Source organism: Lissotriton vulgaris, unplaced genomic scaffold (genome assembly GCF_964263255.1).
Source record: "Lissotriton vulgaris unplaced genomic scaffold, aLisVul1.2 SCAFFOLD_1244, whole genome shotgun sequence".
Classification (NCBI taxonomy): domain Eukaryota; kingdom Metazoa; phylum Chordata; class Amphibia; order Caudata; family Salamandridae; genus Lissotriton; species Lissotriton vulgaris.
In genome coordinates this window covers 307,990-327,124 of record NW_028251837.1, presented here as the reverse complement: position 1 = coordinate 327,124, position 19,135 = coordinate 307,990, and the positions used below count along the sequence as shown (strand labels likewise).

The 19,135-nt window shown below is 42.1% G+C and overlaps 1 protein-coding gene across 1 annotated transcript in view; it reads left to right on the top strand.

Moving 5' to 3' along the window:
- The window catches only part of LOC147662752 (zinc finger protein ZXDC-like), a 62,128-nt gene that overhangs the window by 26,760 nt on the left and 16,233 nt on the right, over positions 1-19,135 (top strand). The window contains exons 7-8 of the mRNA XM_086950923.1: positions 5,442-5,526; positions 17,732-17,892. Coding sequence (XP_086807049.1) covers positions 5,442-5,526; positions 17,732-17,892 — 246 coding nt within the window. The remainder of the gene's footprint in view (positions 1-5,441; positions 5,527-17,731; positions 17,893-19,135) is intronic.

The following is a 19,135-nucleotide window of genomic DNA, read 5'->3' as shown; positions in this document are numbered from 1 at the left end:
TGGTTTAGTATAAGATAGGTAGATGTCCTAATGAAGTAGCATATGACCTAATGAGTGCAGGGTGCCTGAGTAAACCAAAAACACATCTACAGTGTTCTTGTTGTTTGTATTGCAGTGCATTGGCGACATACTAATGCCTTGCACTCCATCAACCTAAAGGTTACTAAGAAGTTAAGAGTATGTGCTTCCTGCCACCGATCTTTATTTTTAAGAAGTTCTACTCTCATGTCCCTTAGTGTGGTTTTCGTACTTCAACAAGCAAAATAAAGGTTGATAGTTGCTCAGCCTGATTTATTTTCAAAATGAAGTGATATTTGGGATCTCACTACTGTGTTTTTTAGGGGCTTTGCCACATGGGATTATTCTGTAATTTGTCTGTGGGTGAATTTCTTCAGCACAGGAGTGTTCGTAAACTGTGTACGTTTCTGAGGGATGTAAACTATTTGTGGAGATGAATCTTCCATTAGAGAACCCACACGCGGTGAACTTGACATAGCACGGTCTGTGAGGCGCTTTCAGCAACTTCATCATTTAGACTAGTTCGGTTTTTGTTCATTGAAATCGATTGGGCTTTTTATCAACTGTGAGCCAAGAAGCTTGAGGATGCCGGAGGCTACAAAATGTTAATTTTAGTATAGTAAGACTCCGTCTTTTCCTTGGAAAGGATCATGAGCTATTATACAGCTGATGAGAGAATGGTGCAGAGTTCCAGATATTTGGAAGTTCCTCCAGATCAGGGTATATGGATTCCTTGGATTTCTCATACATATTGGATATATGAAAATAAAAGTAATGTGAGGTTTCTACCTTTAAGAAACATCCGATTATAATAATAGTAAATGCAACATTACCTTTTGCTGCGCATGGCACGTCATCGCCATCCTTTATAAAAGGTTTCTGATGTATTAGGTTGTTCTTGCATCAATTCTTTCAACCTGAGAGCACCCATTACTTGATATTGATTGTTATGTTTCTCGACACACTTTAACTGCTTCCAGAGTTTTCTCTTTTTTCCCCACCAAGTTCTGTAGTATACAAGTATTACATTTGCTTTACATTTGAGTCACGATATCATCTTCAGATACATTTGTTATAGGGTAACACTTTCGGAGCAATAGTTAGTATTTAACACTTGAAGTATACAAGTATTACCATTTCTGTACATTTGAGTCACACAATCCTCTTCAAATACATTTGTTATAAGGGTTCATTCTTTCTGAGCAATAACTAATATTTAACATGTGCAGTAACAACTTTGGCGTATTGCTAGCAATAATTATCCAGATAAGTAGCTTCTTTCTGCTTATTGTGGTGTTTAACATTTTGACTATGTACTTAAATACTGTGAGCATTTCAAATTCATCACATATGTAAACATTTTGATCTGCATGTCGTTTCATACTTGCACTCTTCATCAGGCCATTTTCATATATTGGTCGTTGTTTACGTGATTATGTAGATGCATCACCTGAAAATATCACCATATAAACAAAAATAATTTATTTTTAAATTAAGTACACAGAATTGTGATGGATGGAATGTTTGGTGTAGCCATATCGTTTTTTGACCATCTTAGGGCAAGAATCATAGTGCAGGAATACTCCGTATGGCATAACCAGGTGCTTTACCTATTGTTAACCTGCTTGAATAAATCTCAGCAACTGCTAATCACTCGGGCAACATCCCAATTCGTTATTATATACAACATGCCAGCTTGGGGCGAAACTGGTTCTAGGTTGCTTGTATTCCGAGTCAGGGAAGGCCTGGCATGGCAGTTCAGGCTGGACTGATCCCATTGGAGTAGGGTCAAGACTGATTTACAGATGGCTGGGTCCAAACTAAGGTGGCATAGTGGCCGAAAAATTATGCATTGGGATGCGGTCCAAGCATTTGCTAGTGACTGAGATTAATTAAAGCATTCCATCCATCACACTGTTGTTTCTGTTTTTAAATTGGGCATTTTACCTCAGTCAGTACTTTTTATAAAGTTTCATTATTGATTCTAAGTACCGCTTTGCATGCGTCTTGAATAAATACTCTTATCGATCTGTTTTTGCAGACTATACCTACAATGCAGTCCATCTTGAGCAGCTGGATTGCGTCTTATCACAGTCGATATTTTTGTTTACAAAATACTGAGTACCTTGTAATGATCATGAAGCTGTGGTCTGAATCCCCAGTTTCCTAACTGAGTATCGGTTTTAGATTTTGGCGAATGGGTTAGTTTACCACAAACATGATGGATATCCCATCTGTTTTATTACATGGACATTTGATATAATGCACTTTTAATAAGGCAGACACAATGTTCGTCACATTTTTCACCTAGTAATCCATCTACCAAACTGTAAATTAGGCCCTTAGTCCTATCATACTTCAAGGTGCCTTGCTTATTAAAATGTAATCTGTTTTACTGGAGAATAGTCTTTACTATTTATGCGCGTCTTGTAGAACACAGTACTAAATTCTTCCTTGTATCTGGAGATTGTGTTGTTTTTATACCAGCACTTCATAATAATCATTGCAAGGTAGGTAATAGCGCTCAGATACACATTTGATTCACTAGTGTGACAAGGTACTATTCCCCATTCGGGTACTGATGTACACGTAATCTAGTTGAGCTCTGCAGAGGTATAACTTAAGCAATATCTAACTTGCAACAGGCTTCTTCATAATTTCATTTGAGAGATGCTAAAAGCTTGAGTAATATCAAAAATGACCAAAACTTTATTTGCTTTTTTGCCAGATGTGCATAAGAGAATGTACATATATGAATCGTCAATACATTCTTCATGTATAGATAGGCTACACAAATGCAGTGCTTTGGCTTAATACATAAATAACACACAGATCATTGGTGACCAATTGCAGCGACTCCAGATCAGAAGGGATATATGATCAGTGAGCAACCCACAAACTGTCTAAAAGTTTAGAGTGTAGAAATGGTGCTAGAGACCCAAACTAGTCTGCTGCACTAATGCTAATAACACCGGGAAGTGTGCAGATGTAATAAAACGTTTGTTAATTATCAATGCTGGAAGTAACCAACCGGGGTTACCACGTTTTTATTATTGAATAGTAGATTAAAAATTGTATCTGGTTTAGAAACACAATTGAAGATAATTTTATGATTCATACTCTAATGTAAATGTAATGACTAAGAATTATGTGCTATAGAACTTGGTGTATACGATGACTTGCGTTTTCTGATTCTCATTGGCTTTGCAAACCAAGAGGTGTTTTTTTCAATTCGTTATTCTTTTTTTAACTAGGGAGTGTTGTTTGCTTCTTTATGATGTAATTGCCATATTTTTGATTGGCCGTACAAAAAAAAGTTTATATTCAAGACTAATTACATTGGTTCTGAAAATCTTGTCTCACCCTCAGTATTCTCATGTCATTTTTATGACCGATGTAGTTTTTGTGAAGTGTTAGGATGTAATTTAAGTTATATGCCGGTAGAACACACTCGATTTAGAACACTTCTATCTTTAGAAATCAGAATCTTTTCTAGTTAAAATGTATAAAAATACTTTGCTTGTGTATGACAAAAAGTGAATGAACCAACGATAAGCCTTAACTCCAGTGTGGAGAAGTGTGGCTCAATGATTAGAGCGGCAGACCCTGATGCAGAGGTCTAGCCCGGGACCAGGGTTCAATTCCCCGCCTCAGCGGGTCTTGGGCTCAAAATTCCACGGACATGATAATTCTCGCCTCTGTGCCTATTCTAATCATGGAGTCCCACTCTGCAACTCTGGTCGCTTGCTTAATCTCCACAACGGCCCCCACAACGCTAAGGATGCCTGGCCTCCACCTTGGGGTGCCCAGGAGTGGACGCCTCACAGGGAAAGCCAGGATGGGTTCCACAGCGGTATTCGTACAAGCGCCTTGAGACCCTTGCGGGTGAGTAGTGCGCTATACAAGTATCAATTTACATTAACAATCTTCATTTTGGATTCTATTTATGTAGTGTGTATTTGCGAGTCTTGGTATAATAACGGTTAATTTAGAATGCCATACTTTAAAATTACAATTTACCCAGTGGTTCGTTTTGACTGCAGCTAAATGGATAAGCAAGTTTCTATATATTGCAAAATTAATGTTTGTGCACGTCTTGAATAGCATCATTTGTATTTGTTACTTCAAAAGTGATTGGGAAATACTTTAGTCAGGCCATTTTAGAGGCAGTGTATACATTAAAATCACCTGCTTTCATATACTTCCTTGGCGGCCTTCAGTTTTCGGCACTGATCAGCAAGGCAGTTTTATTTTCATGGGATTGTACTGTTGCGGCTCAGACGATTACTTCTAATTACTATTGCACCCTCTTCACCAAGGTGGAGTGAACCAATGACCAGATCTTCATTTTAGGACACCCTGAATACTGTGCTTGAGATTTGCAAATCCCAGCATCATATTACTTTCCTAGATTTCCTTGGCTTTTATTCATCGATCTTAAAGTTTACATCCTTTGAGATTTTGGAGCTATTTCACTACTGTTTGTTTACAATGAAGGTAGATTGTTTCCGTTGTTGACTCAGCCCCCAGGTTGCTCAAAAGGTGTCTGCTATGAGTCGCGCAACTTCAGTGTGTAGATGGTGCCTTGTTAATTGTAGCCGTTTATTTGTTAATTCGTTTGACTTTTTGATTTGTAGTGAGGGCATGCTTCGCAATATGTATCACAAGTTAAATGTTGCGTCTACTTTTACAGTTAACACTCGTAACTAGGGAATGTTTGAAGTCTTCAGTTGTGTGGTAGAAGTATCTGATTCCTTTTCATACAACATTTTATACAAGTCTGTAAAAGCCTGTAAAAGCAAATATTTGACTTGCACTATTTTGTTTCCCTTTCAGAGAGCAATCATGTTGAAGACTGCAGTGTCAGTTCTTTCATAAGCATTGTTGATATGTGAGAAATGTGCTTACTTTGCATCATTTTTCAATTGAATGTTCTAGCTCAGTTCATACTTTCTATCCTTTCCGTACACAGTAGTGATACTTATGCCAGATATTTTGCACAGCTTTAACAAACCAAATTACTTCTGGTCACTTAAACTTTAATATATTCTCATCTGAGTGTTATGCATTGAAGTAATATGCACTGTTAATGAAATAAAGATAATGGACATAGATGAAGTATGTTCTTCTACTCCTGTATTGTATTACACAGCGTTGTCTTGCATCTGGTTCCCACCTCACCCTCTCTTCCTTCCCCACTACATAACTACCAAAATACCGTGTTTCCGATTGATAACAATGATTGGTTCAGTTTCAGCTGTATGACTACAAAGGTATTGGTAAAAGTAGTGTTTACTCTTTATTGCTTCCAAGGTTTATTTTTTTAAATTCATGTCTTCTGCAGAGCCAGCATAGTCTTGCTATGCCTCTAAAGTGCACACAGTTGCCTTCTCTAACTGAGTTTTGGTGTTTAATCTCTTTAGGAAAGTGGGGGATCTGCAAGGACGGATTACAGAGCCATTCAGCTTGCCAAGAACAAAAAGCAGAAAGGGTGTGAAAGTAGCCCAGGTGAGTAATCCCTCTACCCCCAAAGTATTGAAGGGGAAAATCTACCTTCTGAATGTCATAATACCTAAACTTCACAACTCTATGTATCCACTTTATATACATTGTGATGACTACTATTCAAAGTAGTGCATTTTATTGTGGAATCTCCATATTAGATATGTCTTCAATTTTTGTAAGCTATCGTTCTTTTGCATTGACTTGCTCTGCTTCATGTTGTAAAGTAGTAACCTTGCTTAATCTACAGACTTTTAACTCTGGCTTTTCGAACAAAATACAAATCATACATTGTACCAGTTACATCTGTAATTAGTGGTTTCACCATTGATGCTGTCCCCAGTTAGCAGTTAAATTTTTTGGTAGCTGTCTTAATGCACAAAAAAAAGTTCTCAGATATACAAGGGATGCCTTTGTATGAGCATGTACAGAGACTATCGATCTTGCCTTTTTCCTCAGCTGTCAGAATGCTGGCTTGTGCTTTTTGCCACAGGTTACTGTTTTCAGCTCACTGTACTTGAACAATGACACCAACATACTAGTAGAATGTGATTTCCCTTTGCAATAGGACCTTGAAAAGCTGGCTACACCTATTGTCCATTTTCATATTTCCTAGTAGTTTTGCTCCCAAAATAAAAGGTAAGTAAGCCTATTTTATTTTTAACTTCACTAGATGTTCTGTTTCCTCTAGAATATTCATGTAAACTGAAGAATGACTCTTCAAGTCAGAACAAAAACAGAGGCGGAACCCCCTTTGAGTTGTGTCATAAGTGCAGCCTGCTGGCTAAACCTGGAACCATTGTGAGGCACCTATAAAGTAGTACTAATAAGTCATCTCGACTATTGTAATGCCCTCCTGATCTCAGCCATCGAACCCTTTCTTAATAGAATTTGTTGGACCTGGCCCTTTTGGTAGGTTCACCCTGAGACTTTTTGCTTTTTCCTAGCCTGTTTTTGTGACCTAGTGTTGGTGATTTTAGGCCTCTGCTCACTTTTTCACTGTGGTACAGTGTAAAGTGTGTGAGCTCTCTGTGTTTGTGGGGTGAGTGACCTGCCCTCCCATAGGAATGCATGGGGAGTACGTGTGACCATGGTAGTTCCTGATGTGTGGGGAGTGCAGGGTCGAGTTTGGTATGTGCGAACTCGTGAGATTGAATGCTGTGCAATGATATATGCGGCATGATTGTGTCTAGTGTAGAAGTGCCACTTTTAGAAGTTGGCATATTTGTGTAATTTGTGTCTGACGTGTGATTGGCTGGGGAGCCTGGCTCCAAGAGGCTGGGTGGACCTGCTTGTGGATTGACTGTCTGGTATGAGGCTGACAGGGGCTGGGGAGCCCCCAGGAGGTTGTCTGAGTCAGCCCTTGGTTGAATGACTGCATCTGCAACTAGAGTGATGGGAGGAGATAGCACCTGGGAGTGAATAGGGCTGTGCCTGCCTGCCACAATGCTGGCTCCACCTCCTGCTGGGCGGCTGTCACCTGTGCCCCTCACACTGAAAGGAAGGAAGAAGCCAGGAAGCCCAAGTGCTTCAGCAACACCCAGAACTGGTTTAGACCGGGCTCAGGGCCCACTTGCACAAAGACTTCAAAGACTTTTTGGGGTATAAGAAAAGGACCCCTGACAACAGAAAGGCAGATTCTACAATCAAGAGGAACCTCTGCTGGAAGAAGAACCGCTGAAGAACTGAAGGAAGATTGCCTTGCTGGGTGCTCTAAGGGCTGACCTGTTCTGCTGTTCATCTGAAGCTAAGGAGAAGAAGGGACTTTGCTGTGTGCTGTGACCCTGCCTGCTTGACCTACAAAGACTTTGCTGTGTGCTGTGTCTCTGAATCTCTAAGGGCCTGAGAAGAACTGGCCTCCTCTTTTGCAACCCAGGGACAGAAAGGTTGCTTAAGACTAAAGGACTCTGCTGTGCCCCCCCACCCCCGAAGCTGCTGTGTGCCATCAAGATCGTGGGCTGTTTGACAGAGTTTCTGCCATTTGCCCAGTGTAGTGCGCTGGCTGCTCTCTGACCCGAGTGAGCGTGCCGCGCTGATAATTGCCTGCAACCAGCTGCCGTGTTGGGGGATCGATGTGCTCATCGGCCCGTGTGTGGTGGTGACCGTGAGATCGTGGGCGTCCCCAGGGCCACATAATCCCCTGCGACGATTTGCGGCTTCAAGATCGGCCTGTTAACCCTGGGTGCGTTTTAATAATGTGCGCGCATCTCACCGCCGCGGCCCGGGGGCCTGACACTGATCAGAAGCTGCCGTTCGCATCCCCAGAGCCGCGGAGAAAGCACCGGAGGGGCCGCGCATTGATTGGCTGCCACAGAGGGTTTGCTGGTAAGAGTCGCATTCTGATTGGCTGCTGCTGTGGGCCTGTCCCGGAGAGTCGCGCTCTGGTTGGTCGAGGTGCCCGCCGAAGCTCCAATCTCACCGGGGGCTCGCCGCAAGGGCCGCACTGGGATTGGCCCATCGCTCGTGACCTGCTCGAGGAGGTCCTGCTTCGGAGAAGCTGTCCCGTGGGTCGCCGAAGCCCGAGTGACCTTCTGCCTGCAAGGAGATACTGCGCCCGGCCCGAATCCTGGTGAGTCCGTGCATCAGAGAAGCCTGGACTGTGAAGTCTCAAAGAGGGGGGCCGATTGCCTGGATCATCGGGGAGCGCTGTGTGAGGCATTTCTAAAGTGCGTCTGGAAGCGCTATGAGCATGTGAAGCGTCTAAGGGCATATTTCATTTTCAAAGCACTAGTGCGCTTCAGGTGGGCACATGTTATTGATAGAGCCAGATGGCTCCAACGTGTTGCCGCAGTGCTGTACTGAGGGTCAGTGAGGGCCCTGCCGCAGTTTTTGTTTGTCCCAGCTGCCCACCAAATTAGTGGGCAGCTGCACCGTTTAGGCGCTTGGGATTGTCCTCAGCTGCCCTGCAATTAGTGGGCAGCTGCAACGTTTAGGTTTTGCCCCTGACTTGCGCTGCATGGCAGCGCACCCTGACATTCTGGACACAGGGCTCTTTAGTCCCTTTATTGAATGGCCAGTTGGCCTGGGGGGCTGATAGATGAATAGGGCGCAAGGCCCTAAGGTGATTTTGCGCAATGTTGTTACCTGCTATGGTTATGATGGTAATTGCCTAATGTGAGTTTGCGCAATGTGATGTGGTGCTAGGAAATGTAATGCATTTAATGATTACGCACCTTGATCTTACACCTCTGAATGTTTTTATGCATCATGTCTTCCTTGTTCTTACACCTCTGAATGTATTGGTTTATGCATCATGTGTCTTCCTTCCCTGCACCTCTGAATGTGTTTTTGATGCATCATGTGCCATGTTCTTACACCGCTGAATGTATGTTTTATGCATCATGTGTTTTCCTTCCCTACACCTCTGAATGTTTGTGATGCATCATGTGTAATGTGTTCTTGCTTATACTCCTAATTGTACTGTGATACTTAGGTGGTTGTTCTTTCTAGTACAGGTGGTGCTAGTGAGGTCCTGGTTCACTGCATGACATTCTCCTAAGGTATTTAGGGTTGCGTAGGTGGTACTTACCTGTTACCAGTGATTACTGGTTGTGTGCTATATTTGCTAATTTGTGCTACAGTAATTTTATATCTTCTATTCTATGTTCTAGAAGTGCTATTTTCTACTAAGTGCTGATTCTGGCAGTGGCCCACGTGGCCCTGTCCTGTGTAAATAATCCCTTGTGAATATGGCCCGTGCCAGGTGGCACAATGTATATTGTGTGATTACTATCTGATGTGTTTTGACAATACAAAAGTTATTTTTATATAACCTTGTGTGGAGTTCCTTTTGTGGTGTGCCTAGGATGTTGTTGCTGTTGTGTGCGTGCTCAAATGCTTTACACATTGCCTCCGGGATAAGCCTGTCTGCTCGTGCCAAGCTAACAAGGGGGTGAGCAGGGGTTATCTTGACGTGAGACTCCCTTGCCCTGACTAGAATGGTGGTTTCTGCCTAGCTTTTGCGTCAGCCTTAGCCAACCAGAAATAGCCAGTTCTAACAGACTTCAGGTGGTCCAAACACCGCAGCCCACCTAGTTTCCAATGCTCCTGCCAGGACTACCTCTTTGCTGCTAATCTTTGGACTTCCCAAGCTACCCATCCGCAAGCAGATCCGTTTTAAGATATGCTGCATAGTGCACAAAGCACTAAATGGCAACGCCCCAGCTATCTTGCAGATAGACCCATACGTTATCAGCCCATCAGACTCTTCGGTCTGGTTCTAAATCCCTCCTCCTGGTACCTCGTGTAAAGAAATATCGCATAGGTGGAAAAGCCTTTTACCATCTAGCCCTCTCTTACTGGAATCCACTTCCCTTTCACCGCCGGAATTGCAACAATTATCTGCAATTCCATAAACTTCTAAAAACTGAGCTCTTCGGAGTCCTTCTTCATGATCCTCGGTAGCAATCCTGCAGCGCGGAGATACCCCTCCGGGGGGGATTTGGATGCTTAACAAGGCAAATAAATAACTAGCAAAAGGGAATTGGTAGATTGTATAAACTGTGTTCTGGACACTGCCCTTAAATATTCATGTGCCTGCTGGCATCGGTCATGGTGTGAAAAAAGAGAAGTCTCATGTAGCCAAGCTACGTTCACCATGGATGCTAGTGAGGATTTCAGTCAAGTAGTGTGATGTACGTAGTTTACACTAGAAACAGGATCTAATGGTTATACTGGGGAAACCTCAACAGGATGATGCAGCCACCGTAATTCTTGCTTTGAAGATACCTTTAGCTGATGATGAAGTTGACCACAAGCCTTCACCAGTAGTGTTTCTTTTACCTCAGTCTCCAGGCAGCGGGAATTAGTTATTCCGAATCTGTGTTTGTGCCTTTCATGACAGGAACCAGAGTACTCTTCTGTATCCATATACAAGAATGTATAAAAGTATGAAAAGCAAGAAAGTTTTTTTTTTCTTGTGATCTAGTTCAAGATGACTGAGCCCAGGTTTTAAGTAATTTGTGTCATCCTATTGGTGAAAGGTTTGAACACCAATCCACAAAATGCATCTTATCAACTGATAAGACCATATTCGTAATTATGAACCTGTGTGCCAACTTGTGTCGGAGGATTCCCAAAGCCAAGCTCTTGTCCCCTAATATAGTCTGGGGTCGCTGGATGACCAAACATATTTTGAAACTATTGGGAAATGGTGCAGCATATTGTTATACTATTTGGACAGGAAAAGGCATTATTCCACGACTGCAATGTTTTAGGAAAATACTATTCAAAATATCATTCACCAAAATGTATATTTCTTTTTCTTGCATGGGAGGTTTATGGACATTATTTTAAATTGTTCAACCGTTTCTGCACCACAGAATAAAATAATTTGTGTAGAAGAGAACAGTCTCAGCAGAACGTACATATGCATAACTAGTAGTATTCAATTGTTCAATTGTCTTTATTCGGTCTTCCAAATGAGAATCCTAAAAGATACACACAATAAAAATAAACAAAGTACATACTATACACACTTGTTAAAAAGTTACAACCAAATATTTAAAAAAAGATCGAATACATTGTGCAAATTTACGATTATAAGAGTAACAGTCCATGAATTAAAATTCCAGGTGTCTCAATTCTGGTATGGTAATAAAACATGTAGATTAGTGTCCCATATTTTGTCAAGGGAAAAATCGTTATGTTGGTTTAAATTGAATAAAGTGACATTGCAGAAGGTCTGATTCCAGGGGCGTCATAGCTAGTATAAAAAGGTGCCTAATAAATAACATTTGAAAGCAGCAATATACACTCAAAAAGGCAAGATCAATGATTATTTTTAATAGAGAATATTGAGGCTATTTGATCAAAACAGCAAACTCCTTCTTTTAGCTAAAGTGCACTTAAAAAAACTAGCAACTGCATAGCAAACATTACAATCATTAAGTTGCAATAAATAAAAGAGGGTGACTTTGCACTTGGCAAATTTTTGTCTGCGCATAAATACTTCCTAGTGTACGGCAGATAAAATTGACAAGACAAAATGCAAAATAGTTTGGTTAGATTGCTCTTCACAAGGACAAATGGCATTGGTGTCTGAGAAATACTGGTCTAAGAAAAACATATTAACCAGCAAAAGGAGCCTAGTCTAAATCGTGCCAACAGTGTTGGGACTGCTTGAATAATACACTAATCTCTGACTGAAGGTTTAACCACTTCCATGTGTTCCCCAATGGCTTGTTTGTGCTTGCGAAAGGTGACCCAGGCCCAATTTTCTTTTCCTTTTTCTGGATGGACTCTGGATGCTCGAACAAAGTGGCACAGCCAAGTGCAGAGAAGCAATTTTTTAAATATTGTAGCCATGGAATGGCCAAACCATCAGCACAGGTTCAGTCTCAAATGACTGCCAGTTTGAATTTGGCTTCTTTGTTGGACCAAATTGAGCACCAGGGAGCAGCATTGATAGTATCTTGGACATACTCCATGCTTAACTCCAGGTATAGGGAGAAATACGGGGATGAGGGAGTAACGCCTAGTAACCAGCGACCGAATCTATTCTCCTCTGTCTGCATCGCAATTGCATCCCTGCAACCCCAAATACCCATTCCATAATTTAAAATCGGCAAGTATTTCTGGTTGTATATCTCCAGTATAGGAGCAATAGGCTTTGGTCCAATAGACATGGCAAGTGAGGAAGTAGTACCTACAGTTTGAGTATATTGGGATATTCTATTTTTGATACAAGTAAGCCAAGTACATCCTTCCTCAAACTCCAGGCTTAAGTATGGAAAGAAAAGGACTCTGGTTGTGCCATCAATATTTAGGGTAAGGGTTTTGGCATTTCTTGGGCCACATATGATAGTAAATGCTTTCTTTAAATTTGGCTCCAGGTCTCATAAAACTGACGTAACTAATGATACTTTTTTTAAGGCCATTGGCTGCCCTTGCCAAGAAGACCGCATCGTAGGCATATAAGAGTGCGGGCACAGCTCTTTTCTCCACATACGGAACGTCAGCCCCAACAGATACCAATGTTTTATCCAGGTCATTCGTATAGAGGAGAAAAAGGATTGGGGCAAGGACGCAACCTTGGCGCACCCCACTCTTGGTGCTGAACTGAAGCTATGAGGTCATGGTTAAGAAGCCTTAAAAATGCAACCAGCCCCACATCCACACCCGTGCTCTCTGGGATGGCCATCAACTTTGATCTGGAGACGTAGTCAAAGGCGCTTGAACGGTCCATAAACGCCAATTGGTGGAAACTCCCTTGTATTTATATTTTGCCACAATAAGATGGAGATTGAGGCACTGTTCAATGGTCCTGTTCCTCTTTCTAAACCCATAAAGAATTGGGGCGAGAATACTATTAATATTAATCCAGTCAAGTAGACTGTCCAAAACTACTCTCCCAATGATTTTCACTTTGGAGTCTAAGAGGGATATTAGCCGATAACATTTAACATCATGCATTTTTCCTTTTTTTTTAAATAGCTGATAACATTTAACATCAAACATTTTTCCTCTTTTTTTAAAACGGGGACAATTATTGATGAACCAGCGACCTGGGCACTCTCTGACTACAGGCAGAGCTGAATACAGAAGTGAGGCCCGGCGTCCTAAACAATGTATCTTCCCTAAATTAATTAAGCGGAATACCATCCGGCCCGAGACCTTCTTACATATACTGTCTACAATCGCTTTAAAAACTTCATCCTCTTTAAAAACGAGGTTTGAACACTGGGGAATCATTGGCACAAAAACATCGCCAGCCTTGCTGTCAGTAGAATACAACCCAGAGAAATGCGACAACCAAGCCTCGGTCGAGATATGAACTGTTACTTTATCTTGGGGTGAAGTGGGAGATGAAACAGACTGCATTGCTTTTCAGAAAGCTTGTGGGTCTGTAGATTGGCAGGCATCAACAATGGTCTTCCAGGTCTCCTCCTTCATGGCCGATTTCCTTCTCTTAATAGCTTGCTGCTATATCTTTCTGCTGGCTATAATGATACTCTGATTTGCTTTAAGGCCCTACGTAAAGAATCATTAACTGCTCTACATACTTTGTCAAACCATGAATTGGCATTACGGCGTGATTGGGCAACTAACTAGTAGTAAAAAAAATGTCTTTTATTCCATGAATATTTTTTAAGACGGGCTTATTCTTTCACATAAAGGGGCTTCTCGGAGCATTCTTTATATAACTTAAAATAGTATATTACATCGTGTAAGTGGCTCCATAAGAAAGCTTTTTAAAATTCAAGAACCCCAATCTTGCAAAGAAGCAAAATGTTAGAGCCTGTTCTATATCTTTTTGGCCCGTTGAAATTTAATGCTGCTTTGTTTTACATCCCTGTTATATAGAAATAATTAGTAATATATATATATATATATCAGTGCTAATAATTATGATGTTAAAGAAGACTCCCGTACTGGTATCAGAAGAATGTTTTCCTATTGTGAGATGTAGTTATGGGACTGAAGGAGATGTGTCACCCATTTGGAAACCAGTTTGTCAGTTCCTTGAACTGGACATGCCATAATAGAAGGTGCCTTCTGCCCTTGAAAGTATTTTCCAGGCTATCAGTTGCTAATACAGTGAAGTTAGGTATTTGTAATCTTTCCAATTCACCTTCCCTCTCAGTTAAAGTATTTCCATTTCCAGAAAAGTTGATCTCACTTTCATTAATATTGGAGTCTGCAGTAAAACAGGAGACATTTGGACACCGTCAGCCGATTTTAAAAACTTCCCTCCGTTTTTACAGTAGATTAAGCAGTTCTGCGTGCATTCTGACAGCTAAAGTACAATTCCCTATATACAGAGAAGCAATTAATCGCCATCACCACCAACTTCTCATTTTTATGATCTCTTAGCTGTTGTCTAGCTGTTGCTAGACAATTATGTGAGGATCACTAGAAATGGCCAGTGGCTTCACCCACATGTTGGGAGCCAGGAGTACATGTTTTGATCGGACAGTTGTGAGCTTCCACGAAAAAGTGGTTGCCTTCCACGCAGCTGTGATTTAGTTTATCGGGCTGCCTTCGCTGCGTGATGTTTCACGAGCACACACATGACATTGGCTTTTTATTTAAATGTATTAAATAACTATATAATTTGCAATCGTTTTCTCTAGTTTTTATTCAGTATTTTTTAAGAGTCTGTGAAGTGTGCATGCTCTTATTGCAGGTAAGACTGATCTACGTGCCAGACAGTCCCGGGGTAACTTGCCTGCCATATAGTGATTCGGCACTTAAACACTTTTGACCTGAAAAATAGTCCAACTTCGGGGATTCAGGCTACTAGTGGCCCTCAACCTGAATGTTGGGTCTGGTGAATGGTCATTTCGTTTGAAAATGTGGTGTCTGTAATGGCAGTGCGCTACTACTCCATGCATACTCCACACTATTCCTCTCCACTCTTTTCCCTTCATTTCTATGCTACGCCACTCCATTTTGTGCCACTACACCTTACGACGTGCCACTGCACTCTGTCCCTCCACACTACAACACTTTGACACACTGCTCGGCTCATTCCACTCCAATCTAGGCCAATCACTCCATGACCCAACATGCAATTCCACTCCCCTCCATTCCAATCTACTCCTCTCCATTCCGATCTACCCCACTCCTCTCCACTCTACCCCCAGTCCACCCCACTCCACTCTACCCCAATATATCCCACTCAACTCTACCCCAATATTTCCCGCTCCACTCTCCCGATCTACCCTACCCCACTCTGGTCTGCCCCAATCTACTCCACCACAGTATACCCCACTCCACCCCAATCTACCCCAATTCAGTCTACCCCTCTCAAATCTACCCAACCGTCGAATGAAAAGACGCTGGAGAGCAAATTACGACACAGCGGATTAAGAGGTTTATAAAATGGCGTTAACCCAATATAAAAACCTACTGTTAGCTGAAAAAAAGGATTTTTTCACTAGACCGATTGAGAAAGCAAAAAAATCCTCCAAAGAATTGTTTGGGGTAGTAGACAAGTTGGCATCTCTACCTAAGAATAAAGGTATTAAGGATGATCAAAAACTTTGCGATATGATCGCAGTAGCCTTCAAAACCAAAGTTGTGGAGATCTATAACGGTTTTGTAGACACGCTAGCCCACTGCCCCACCAAACCACTTGGGAGCCCTGAACCCAAGAGAAACACCCTTCATTGTTTTTCCCCATTGTCATCGAAGGCAGTGGAAAAATACATAAGAGAAGCTAAGTCGTTCTCCTTTCGACTCTTGCCCACCTGCTTTTTTGAAAGAGATAGTGGAAGTGGTGTGCTCTTGCTGCTAATACTGTGCCTGAGGTTATAAGTTTGAGTCTTGATAAAGCAGACATAGCCTTTTCACCCTTTTGTAGGTCAGTACATAAAGTACCACAAACTGGGTATGGATAACTTGCTATTTACACTGCTCCGAAATGTAAAAGTGCAGTACGAAGCACTTTATACAAAATAAGTTATTAATAATGGTAATGTATTCTTGGTTGTCACCATAGTTGTGAGTGGTATGCTGGTGACCACCACATTGCTTTTGTGCTTTTAGTCTTTGCAATTAACCTTAGTAGATTTGTTGTTCTTTTGTGGTGTTATCTTATTAGGAGTCGGGTGATAACAATCTCCATATTCGTGGATCTTTCATGTCTGTTGGGTGTATGCAGATAAAGAGTGTGCATGTGTGTAACTTAATGTTTTCTTTTCCATTGTTCTCCCTCGCCTATTTTCTTAAAATCAGTTGCTGAAGCTAATAGGATCAGAAGTTTTGGCAGTCAAGTGTAAGCGCCAGTGTTTAAAGCTAACTGAGAAAGATTTTCCATGTCTCACTGTTACTGCCATGCTTGTGAGTGGCATGTTTGTATTTCTTTTGTAAAGTGTTGTAAACCACCATGTTAGCTACAGAGAGCTTTTGGTTTAGGTATTAGAGTAGAAGTGGAACTACATGTGTATGATAACCGTAATCTCTAACCACAATCTCCCCACAGTTGAAGTAAGATAGTAAAACCTTATGAGGTAGGGGTGGTTTCAGGTGTCTAACCAGTCTGGGTCAGGTGCAAGTGAAGACGGCTGAGGGTGTCAACTATAATTTGCATGTTTAAATTGGTACGTTTTTAGATGTTTTCTTAATCTGCTGTAGTGTGGTTTAGGATTTAGTTGGTTTAGGAGAGACCTCCATAGTGATGATCTGTACGTGTGAAGAATCCCGATTCCAGACTAAATACATCAATGCAATTTGTTTGAGAGAAAGGTGATGGTTGACAGATCATAGGCTTGCAGATGGAAATAAGGGAAGAACATCTTAAGCTAGCTAGCTGGTGAATGGCCCTGCAGTGCTTTGCGGACGAAGCACAGTCATTTGAAGTTAGTTCATACCTCAACTGGGAGCCTATGGAAGGAATCTAATGTAGGCAAGATGCGGTCATAGCGATTACGGCCAAACATGGAACAGGTATCACGATTCTGGACCCGTTAGTGCGTAGTTTTTGGTTTATGTTGCCAAATATTTGCACACATTCTAAGATCTGTTACCAGGAGAGGAAGACTTTCTACGAAATTGCTATTGAACTATAGAAACCTGTTTAAGCTAAGATTGCAATTTCATTGAAAATGATCCACTGCTCTTATCATTGCAAAAGTAAAAAGCCAGCATGGACCTAAGCAGGGGCCCTCTTTGAACATAAAACCTGCGATATTAATGGGTTCTTTTTAGTTCAGGCAAGCATTCGGGTACCTAGGATCTTTGCAAAAATGCTGTCACTCAAGGTAGCAACTCTATTCTTTACCAAATGGTGCAGTTTTTGTTTGGATGCAAATACTGTACCTAAGCTCCAATACACCTTGTATGCAGTTGCAATGCCTCTCTCCCACTATGTCTGTAGCCCATATTTTTTCCAGAAGCCCAGTTTAGTTGGATTGGGAAGGCATTTAGTGTTCAGTAACCCAGCAGCCTTAAGATGCCCAGGAAGTTGAGCTTCTGTGCCAGGTTTTCTTCCCATGCATGGATAGTGCACTTGCATAGGGGCAACATAATTGGTGGGGCTTAAGGGGTTCTCCATGTGCTCTATTCTGAAAGTGTAATGCAGGACCGTTCATTGTTTGGTAGCACACTAACACCAGTGACTCTGGTAAGGAATGTTCTTCTGTTGCTTACCAGAGCCACTGGAAACTGCTGCTGCATCCTGAGTCGCAGAATGTCACTTCTGTTTTTAATCCTTCATCATCCTTCCTAAAATACTTACACAAAAGTATGATCTTTGTTTCCACTTTAGGTTCTTCAGACCAAACGCAGAAGAAAACTGACATCACTTCTCTGGGTACTCCTTCACCTGGTAACGGGAGCCAGTTTTTGGCCAATGTTTTGCCAAGTGAGGGTCTTGTAGTAAATGACCAGGAAGCTGCATCCCAGTGTGTTAAGATACAGTTATTGCAGGTAGGATGTCAATTTTTTCTTCATTTTTTAAATAAAACAATTTTATTGATGGTTTTTGCTTTAATACAAGAAAACGCATCGGGTAAAAATCACAACTTGACTTTTAGCATGGACCATAAGATCAGCCACTGAATGGTACTCCATGATAGCAGTCCAATAATAGTGCAGCTTTAAGTTTTGAGATGCAGATTGATTGGTTGTAGATACTTTAAGGTAGATTGGGGTATTGTTGGCTTACTGATGGATGTTGATGATGTTGTCTAGGACTACAGATCCCTTAGGATCCATATAGAGATAGAAAAATATTAAGGGGGGATTGAACCTTGTTCAAACCTTCTATATGAATTGCTGGTGATTGGCATGGTAGGAGGTGAACCCGTACAGGAATGTCAGAGAAGCCTGTCCATGTTTCTAAGATAAGCTCTTGATGTTAACTGTGTCAAACTCTGCTACTCAACTGAAAGACCGGACACTCCTTGAAGAGCAATATTCCCTTCAGTAGATAACAAGCACTGGCGTTGCCAATAGGTCTTGCAGTAGGAAAGTTGGAGCTATTACAATTGCAAATAACAATGCCTTTTATTTTTGTTTTCATTTTAAAAACATAAAGGGCTTTGTCATTTACAAAAGCAATAGCTCCAACTTTCCTACTGCGAGACCTATTGTGCACTGCACAGTGTGGGTGAAAGTGGCACTGCGTGGGTGTGAGTGGCGTTGCGTGGGTGATAGTGGGCTTGCGTGGGTGTGAGTGGTGTTGCGTGTCTGAAAGTGGTGCTGTGTGGGTGAAAGTGGTACTGCGTGGGTGTGAGTGGCTTTGCGTGAGTGAGTGAGTGGCGTTGCATGGGTGAGTGGCGTTGCATGTGTGAGTGGCGTTGCGTGGATGAGTGGCGTTGCGTGGATGAGTGGCGTTGCGTGGATGAGTGGCGTTGCGTGGATGAGTGGCGTTGCGTGGGTGAGTGGCGTTGCGTGGGTGAGTGGCGTTGCGTGGGTGGCGTTGCGTGGGTGAGTGGTGTTGCGTGTGTGAGTGGCGTTGCGTGTGTGAGTGGCGTTGCGTGGGTGAGTGGGGTTGCGTGGGTGAGTGGGGTTGCGTGGGTGAGTGGCGTTGCGTGGATGAGTGGCGTTGCGTGGGTGAGTGGCGTTGCGTGTGTGAGTGGCGTTGCATGTGTGAGTGGCGTTGCGTGTGTGAGTGGCGTTGCGTGGGTGAGTGGGGTTGCGTGGGTGAGTGGGGTTGCGTGGATGAGTG